The 9,450-nt window shown below is 32.0% G+C and overlaps 1 protein-coding gene across 10 annotated transcripts in view; it reads left to right on the forward strand.

The window, feature by feature from the left end:
• LOC108755698 (mucin-5AC) overlaps positions 1-9,450 on the forward strand; it is a 61,215-nt gene that overhangs the window by 39,953 nt on the left and 11,812 nt on the right. For 7 of the 10 annotated variants that reach the window (XM_018498866.1, XM_018498872.1, XM_018498870.1 and 4 more), the window contains 8 exons: positions 3,805-3,941; positions 4,130-4,406; positions 4,905-5,025; positions 5,221-5,341; positions 6,651-6,748; positions 7,903-8,038; positions 8,660-8,735; positions 8,967-9,196. In XM_018498866.1, the coding sequence (XP_018354368.1) occupies positions 3,805-3,941; positions 4,130-4,406; positions 4,905-5,025; positions 5,221-5,341; positions 6,651-6,748; positions 7,903-8,038; positions 8,660-8,735; positions 8,967-9,196 (1,196 nt within the window). The remainder of the gene's footprint in view (positions 1-3,804; positions 3,942-4,129; positions 4,407-4,904; positions 5,026-5,220; positions 5,342-6,650; positions 6,749-7,902; positions 8,039-8,659; positions 8,736-8,966; positions 9,197-9,450) is intronic. The other 3 variants (XM_018498871.1, XM_018498873.1, XM_018498875.1) reach the window with 1 other exon arrangement.

The following is a 9,450-nucleotide window of genomic DNA, read 5'->3' on the forward strand; positions in this document are numbered from 1 at the left end:
TGGCTCGAAAGATAATTGGCTTTACTTTTTAATGCGGGTGTAGATATATGAAAGAGCAATTACTTCTGAATTTTTGCAGCAAGGATAGCCAGCATCCTTACATCCTGTTTGATTTTTAATTTATGTAGTAATTTTTTTTCGATAAAAAGAATTTAATTCGGATTTTGATTATTTAATTAAATACTTTTTTTTAGTTATTTTTCTCTCTAGCATCGATCTGAAATGCAATACAATCTGTTTTTACAATCACTTTTAATGAAGCTTATTGTGGTGAAAATTTAATTTACATCTAAATATTGATGAGTCATATTTGATTGAAATATTTATTTAAAGGTACTTACAATGAAATTTTCTTAACCTTTCTATTTTTTTATCGGAGCCTTTAAATTAGCAGAACATATTATATTCATCATATTTAATGATTAAAATCGAAATAAATGGAGTCATATAATTATATTTTCTTTGATCTTTGCTTCATTAGTTCGTATTCGTATTTGAACCGTTCAGTAAATAAGACGTATCATGGGTAAGAGACGTCGGTAAAACGACACTGAATGGCTACGCCTACTTACTGACGTATACAGAGTACAGTATATTACATCGATTCTATACATGTACCTTGCTGCCATCGACATCGAACCATAAAAATAATACAGTTGAACGTAGAACGTATTCTTTGCGACGTGTCTCGGCAAACGGAAATAAAACGCGACTAGTTTGATTTACTCGTATATACAATGCCGAGAGACTCATGCTTATTATGTGACTCCTTACACTCCTTAATCTATTTCGCTGTTTTTCGAAAAGATCACTGTATATTTGGCATATTTATCATGCATTAGTTTAAGTAGTATATTGTCCGTACATAATTGGTACATAAAACGAAAAAAAAACTCCAGAAGAAAAATACGAAATATAATTGATGCGAAACGCTACCACGTCTTTTGATCGTCTTTTAAATAAAATGTGTTTGTATATGATTTGCATTATCGAAATAGAAGTATCCTAAAGAGATTTGTATTTATAGTTTTTTACTCGAGCTCTGATTTCAAGAAACGAGTAAAATATACTTGAGCATTTTTCATTATTAAGTATATTCGAAATTAGTTATACTTAGAATAGAATTTCGTTATTTGAAGATATGCAGACAGTTTAATAATTATGTTAATTAGAGATTAACTGAGTCTGTACTTAACTGAAAAGCAAACTGAAATCTAATGTAATTAAAATGTTGTGTAGTTACTCCGTAATATTACATATATATACATACCTGTGCAATGTGACACATGTACATACCATAAAATTTTAGAAACACAATAATTCGAAAAAGTTACAAATAAAATTTTATTTACACATATCTATATTTTTATCAAACTTGGAAATAATTCCTCTTTTATAAAAAAAAATCATTTCCATCATCTATCCTTACTTTTATATTACTTTTACTGCCAAAGAAACATACGCAAGTAATTTCAATAAGATTGCACGCATCGTAAATAAGAGTCTAATAAAAAATAAAAAATACATTTCTATAAGTGTTTTTAAAAAGACAGATGTTTTTATAAGCGCGCACATTAAACGATTAAAACACCTCTTAAAAATCAACTTTTATGTTTTTAAGCGGATATTGTTAAAATAGTAAAAAATAAGAAAAAAAGTTTTTTTTAATTAAAGATTTAAAATTTTAAATGAAATTTTATAGTTTCAAAGGTATTTGAAGTATTCAAAACACGATGTGAAATAATCCAAGCATCGTTATGGTAATATATCATCTGTAAATATATTATTTAATAATTATGCGATTTTTATGCTTTAATTTATACGATTGTTATGCTTTACTTCTAATCTTAATTCTTACATCAAGTAAATGAATCGCACAAAATGTTGCTTCGACACAACGAATCGCTAATCACTGGAGTTAATTAATTGCATGAGTAATAATGCTATCTGTTTATAATATATGTCCACGTTCTTCTTTCTTTTTTTGAAAAATTTTTTTTCTGCTGTAATGTTGTTATCCGTCTGTACTGGGAAAAATATAACTCGGAGAGATAATAACGAAACGATATACAGAGCGATTCATACCGTTGCTGCTGAGACTCGTATACAAATAATAGCGAAATGACTATTTACACATATGCTACATAACATATACTGCGATAAACATGTACAGAGTGTCATGTTTGCCATTATGTCGCCGTTATGAGATCTATGAAGCCAATGTATGTGCTTTTTTCAAAAAAGTTTTTACTTTTATAAAGCAAATTTATTCCTTTTTTTCTGTTTCTCTCTTCCATTTTAAATTAATTTCAATCAAAGCTTATTATCACATATTTTGAGCTTCCGTTTCTGGTACTATCAACATCAACCAAGATAATGATTAATTTTACCTTTTAGTATATATAATGTTGAGGTCATTACAGTTTTTAAGCAAGAAATTAAAAGAAACTTTAAAAATCTTTTGAAATTTAAATTAATAAACAGATTTTAATATTTTTATACAAAATTTGTAAGAGATGAGATTTCTTTGTATATAAAAAAATATTGATTCAAAACATATAAATACCAAGTACTGACAATAGATTTCACGTGATTATTTTTTATAAACTCGATAAAAATTGAAAGAATAGAATCATAGATCGCAGTTAGTTTAGTTATCATACGTATATTATGTGGAGAATAAAATTAAGAGATGAAATTTAAACGAAATTTTGTTACGTCTTTAATTCAAATTTTAATCACGCGAAATTTTCTGTACGAGAGTTCTATAATAAAAACTTTGTCACGAGAAAGTAAATAAATGTCAATAGCAATTAATTAGAAAGGCTTATAGAAATTTGATCATCTTGGTTATATAGAACCGATTATTAAGCAGCTAATAGAGGAGACAAGAAGAATGAAATAAGTTGCTTACATTGTTTGTCACTAAATTATGTCTCCACCTTTAAGAAGCTATTATGCAAAAGCTGTTATGCACGAAGGAAAACCGGAGGGTGTAAGACGTGAACAAAGCGCTCGAATGAATCACACAAGAATGATAAATTAACAAACGCGCCTATATCGTCATTGGAATCATAAAATCGAAAGTTTTTTCACAAAGAACATATTCAATTTCTTCATTGTACAATCCCTATTTTTTATCATCATCGCTTGATATTATGTTCCACTTGCTTCCCCAAGATTTTCCTGCATGTCGCTTAAAACCGCTCTCTTTTTCCACCAGTGTTTTCTAGACATCATTTTGTTTAATAAACGCCACAAAAATGATCTCGCAATTTCTCATTATATTTATTTTTGTTATTACAGCGACATTTTTAATGTAGTGGCACCTGTGTTTATCTTGCTTATGCAATCATGCTTGGAAAGTTGATCGAAATTTCTTTAAGGTTTCTCGATTGTTGAAAATTATTTTTCTGTTACCGGTACAAACTTTCAAACTTGTATGAGTATACTAACAAATTATTATTACTTGAGGAATGATACGATGGATTTAAAGGAAGCGTGAATAATAACTCTCTATCGGAAATTGTAATTAATTTATAGATTCATTCCCGAGAATATCAATTTTTTATTAATTATCTGAAAAGATTCTATTACTTTTTTTTTCAAAGGAGAAACTGATTAAATAAATGTTGTTAAAACAATTTACAGAAGATATTGTTTATCAAATTACAGTTGGAAATGTTAACTCTAATACAGTTAGATAATTGAATAAATATAATCGAGAAACCTGATGAAGAAATAACATTCCAAATTTCGGAAAAGAAGGAAGAGATTATGATCTAGACTATGTAAATTTTGCAGGGCCCACCTTGGAACCACCATTGCCCAGGCGAAAGAAATGTCCGGAGCTCGCTTACAGGACGCACGAATTTATCACGGCAGCGGATGGCGGTGGTATCGACGCCATCGACTCGAATGTCGTAGCTGATAAAGTACGGGTAAGAAATGTTGATAATATTATATATTAATAACTCTTTGTAATTCTTTACAACTTATAACAGCATCTGTATATACACTCTGACGAGTAAAAAAGAAAAAAAAATCACGTGCAATAAGAAAATTCTAGGAGAAGGGTTTCTAGGAGAAGAGGTCAATTAAGTTTGAAATATCGGTCTTCAAATTATAGGAAGTTACAGCAACGTCGGCACTGCCACCAAGTCAGCTTAGCAAGGCGATATCTCGTATCAGTACCGAGTACCGGCTGCAGTTCGCCTGGCCTAGAAGACCGCAGTTGACAAATGGCGAAACTCAGGCGCCGGTTGCAGCTGCGGGGTTTCCCGGAGGTACCACGGGCCCACCGAGGAAGTCGCTCAGCATGGGTGCGCTTAAACAGGGCATGGTGCCTTCTGGACCCGCGCCGGTACACAAGAAACGACCCGGCGACTTTGATCACAAGCGCGATGGTACTTATCGAATGCCACGACAAATTGTTTTCAGGATTAATTCGAATCCTGCGTTGCGAGTCTCGAATTTGTCAAATATCACATTTTTGTAACTTTTAAAAATTATTTCCTCTTTCTTTTCGTCTTTCTTTCTATCATTCAATATTTTTGTTAAAGAGAATCCAGCATTAAATCGTAGAAAATGGCGGAGTAATAGGTGTGGAGTAGAATAAAGTTTTCTGACATTACAAATTATTAATATGCCACTATTCGTGAGAGAGAGAGAGAGAGAGAGAGAGAGAGAGAGAGAGAGAGAGAGAGCATTATGATAAGTATTATTTCTTCAATATCAGAAATTTATCAGTTGTTTATCATTATGTCATTGAATTTTGTTATAATAAATCGAATATAACGAATATATTTACAAAAAGAAACTAATCTCATTATATTGCACAGTTATATATTATATACACACATAGACACAAAAGCGTATTCAGCGTATTTTTGTATATTCCCCAGGGGTCCAAGCATCAGAACTGGAGCCATTGGTGGGTGGCACTGGAACGGACATGATCGACGGTGTGGTACCAGAGGGCGATGAACGCGAAGAGGATCTGTCGGATTTGAAAGTAGCTTTCAGGTCAGATTGTTAGTCGGATATGTTAGTACGGCTTTTCACGTAAAAAGATTTGATATCCTCATGAAAGAGGAAACATTTTAAAAGAAACAGAAAGTAAAAAAAGGCATCTACGACGATCTTGATCGGTGTGAAGACGCGACGATAACGCGACGCGACGATTACGTGATCATTACACGTCAAATTGATTGTTTGCAGGGGTAAAAAGTCAGGTAGAACCGTACGGATATCGGACAATAAAGTGACGGAAAAATCAAAGGCGAGACCATTTCCCACGGCGGAAGTGATCGAGCTCCGGCGACTCGCTGACGAGTACAAGGTAATCCGTGGGAGATGTTTCGTCGCTTTAAAATTGGGGACCAGAGGGTTTTTATTCGAGTTCTTATTTCAAGCCAGTTTTCCCCATGTCGTATTCGTCCATCTTTACGTGAAGCCTTCGTTCGATCTCTTTGTTTTGCGTTTAACTGCTCGATTGATCTAATTGTTAGGGTTGAGTGTGTATCTGTCAGTGTTTGTGATCGGCGAAATCGACAATCGTCAAGGTTGCATGTTTTGTTTTAACTCCTTTCTTCTGTGATGTCATCTATAACAACGAAAGTCCAGTCGAAAATTAAGTCTGCCAAATTAAGTGTCTGCTTTAAATAACAACACATATTTAATACAAGTGAAATAATTTTCAATCATATCTCGTCTCATAAGATATTTATAGAAACCACTAGTTAACTATTTATTTAGTCGGTTGTTTTATTAATGTGATTTTTTAATGATTTAATGTGATTTTTTAATGAAACCCCCCTTCGAAATTAATCCTTAAATCGATTTCCGCGATTTCGAGAGTGCAGTCCCAAAATTTCATCGTCTGAGCAAGGTATTTTAGTGTCTTCCTAGCATGTTTTGTATGTTTTCTTAATGTAGCATTGATTGTCATCGATTTATTAATTTTGATTAAGCTGACTATGTAGAATTCTATGAAAACCGAATTTTTAATTACTCAAATTCTAATTTAAAGATGAATTTTTTTTATAAAGATATTGGTTGCAAGTTCACAACTTGCTTGATCATATAAAAAACGATTCTGAAGTAATTCCATCAAGCTTTATATTAAATAAAGTTACAAGACTGTTCTTTTTGAAACAGAATTAAAATTTTTATGTATGTTTAGTTAAAAAAACAGTACTAAGCTCGCAGTTTTACTTCTATTTTTGCTAAAATTTTATTTTCAATTTTTTTTTAAGAATTTGATAAATCTTTTGTTACAAATATGAAATGTAGTATACATTATAAATTGTGATAAAAATAATGTCTATTATAAAAAATGAACATTAAAATCGAAAAGAAGTGAATAACTATTTGGAATATCTTATTTCAATATATATGTTTATGAAAATATCTTACTAAAGGTTAAAGAAAACAATATTTTAAAATAATTCGTTTAAAGGTAGGATGAAAGACTTAATCAAAGTTGATGTTGATTGACTCGATGTGACGTTTTTAGTGTTACCAGTTTTTAGTGTTACCCTTTTCTTAAAAAATGTGTCGTCGCGTCACTCAGTTTGATTAGATGTTCATGGAAATAACAATACAGACACACAGACGGATGGATGCTGATACATTTTGCTTTGCGTTAGCATCGTGACTGGGGTTGCGGTCTGGCAGCCGAGGACGAAGCTTCGCTGTGGAAACGAGTCTCCAGTAACCACGCGCTCAACGCTCTATCCCTTGCCAGGCCAGTACACTATACTCCATCATTTTCCAACGAGAAACTCGTTTTTATTACTGTTGTTGTTGTCACTGTTGCTGTCGCTAACGTTGTTACGTAACAACGTTTGTTAACAACGTTGTTGGTTTGTTGGAGTTGTTTAACAATCACGATTCATTCTTTGTGATACATTCTTTCACATCAATTTATCAACGAAATGTTTTGTGGAAATGCATAGTTAGTTATCGCGTAATAACTTGCCAGAAAATATTGCTGTCATAGAAGATCTAGTACTAATTATTCGTTTTACATGTACGTTTGTTCAGCAGAATTTATGCTTTCGAATTTTAACTACAGGAAAATTTCGTCGATAAACAATAAGTTAAACTAGACTATAATGTAAATAATAAAAATAATTAAAAAGTGCTAAATACGATTGAGGCTGAATCTTGGTATTCATAGTTTTATGTAAATATTATATACATCCTTCAGTTAAATAAACTGCGCGTCGATTACTGTCAGACTTGAAAAGCAATCATAAACTGAAGCTGAAATAATATTTCAAATTAAATGGACTGTCAATTTAATAATGATAAGCATTTTAAAATACTATGAAGATTTAAAATATTCCGTCGATCAAGTTTATTATGGATCGTATTTTTTTTTACTTTTGCATGGTTTTTTTTTTTTTCAAAAATATGAAATAGATCATTTATAAGAAATTCAGTTTGAAATAACGAAACATTTTTAGAAATATGTGTGTAAATTCAACTACACTGTACCATGAACGCACTTTGAACACACGTGTGTATCGTTTCAAGAAACTTGCACTCTTGATTCTGCCATTTTGAAGGTCGTTATTAAATAGATGAATCTCTAATAGGGTTGCATTTAAATCACTCGAAATTCTTATATTCGATAGACATAAATGCACCAAACACCTCGCTTTGAATTACATGCGTCGTCCACACACGTTGTATCCACTGTGCGATCGTAAACGTCGTTTATCACGGATTTGCGTTATTCACGCAAAATAAATAAGAGCACTCGTGAGAATTCGAGCGTGCTCGCACCTTCACACGGATTCCGTCGTAGTTAGCTAGTTCACTTTATCGATTCGAACGAATCGATAATCGGCTTGATATGATCGTCATAGAATCTCTTTTTGATTAATTGTTCAGGTCGGTCACCAAAGAGGAGAAAGAAAAGGAGAATACGAGGAAGGTCGCACCGATCGCTACTATGCCACCGGCGGGTCGACCGTCCTCGGTACAAGCTAGACCAATCCACGGCATACTACAAGACGACACTAAGGCAGTACGCAAATATTCTATCGAATAGTTTATCCTCTCATAGAATCGATTTCTATTGAACATTGTCGAAGTATCTTAAAGTCGGGAATCGAGACGATGCAACTGATTTTTTCGTTATTTTAAAACGAGATTCAAGAATTATTTTTTTCTCTTTAATTTATGCACGATCTTAAAACTATTGTTCACGACCATTATTTTGCAATTGCTATCTTTTGTAAATTAATGACTTTTTTTTTTTTTAAATGTCAGTTATTACATAGGTAAATCAATATGGTTTATTAATTGTTTGATATTGAATTGACGAAGGGTATATATGTAGGATAATAATTGGGAAAATTACTGAAACTATAGCTCAGTTATTTTAAATTTTGTATTATGAACAGAATGAAATAAATTTAACTTTAGGAAAATTTCATTATTTTTAGTAGCATATAATGCAAAAATATATATATAAGATTTGTAAAAGTAAATATTATTAAAAAGGCCAATAATTGGATTCTTAAAAATTTGGATATACTTGTGAATTCTCGTTATCTTGATATTTATAAAGTAGTAAAACTTTTACTAAAGTACATGAGACAACACAACACACCTAATTAGTATTTCTAATACAATTTTGTTGCAGGATACTGATCGAGCCATCGCTCGCGCAAGAAAGGATTTCTTGATCCGCCACCATCTCGATCGTACAACTGGTGTGGGTACGTGGTTTATACATATAGTAAATAAAATTAATTAATATAACAACAAGATAAAAATTGTATATCTTTATTATCTTGTCGAAGATAATCTATATTTGTATCTATCCATAATTTATTTGATTATTTTGATTATTATCAACAAACGAAAAAAAATTATATATGCATGTAAATATTATATTTTGCTTTCTTCCTCGTGTTTTTATAAATTGTTCTGAAAAAATGTCATTCAAGGTGACGGTGCACTGCTTCCCTCTCCAACGAGAGAGAAATTGGAGCCCGTGATACCACGGCGACGTGATGATGTTAAGGAGCATCGGGACGAGATTCAACCACGAACCAAGTCCAGTCCGAAAAATAGTCCGAGAACCGGACGCTCTCAGAGCCTCGGACCGACCGTCACCGATCGCAGATCGCCTAAACGTCAGCCTCCCCGCGCACCATCTGTTACCAAGGATGCTAAGGTATATTACTGATTCATAAAGAATACTTAGAATTAAAAAGCATTATTTGTAACACATCATAATTATTATTGTATATGTATAAGACATATTGCATTCCAATTAATTGTGTTTACGTATTAAAGAAATTTTAAAAAGGGGAGAAACACGTATTCTAATTATATATATTTTAGAAGAAATATCTTTTATATACACACGCGCACGCATGCATATATATATACGAGTATATATATATATATATATATATATATATATAT

Source organism: Trachymyrmex septentrionalis, unplaced genomic scaffold (assembly GCF_001594115.1).
Source record: "Trachymyrmex septentrionalis isolate Tsep2-gDNA-1 unplaced genomic scaffold, Tsep1.0 scaffold9, whole genome shotgun sequence".
Taxonomy (NCBI): domain Eukaryota; kingdom Metazoa; phylum Arthropoda; class Insecta; order Hymenoptera; family Formicidae; genus Trachymyrmex; species Trachymyrmex septentrionalis.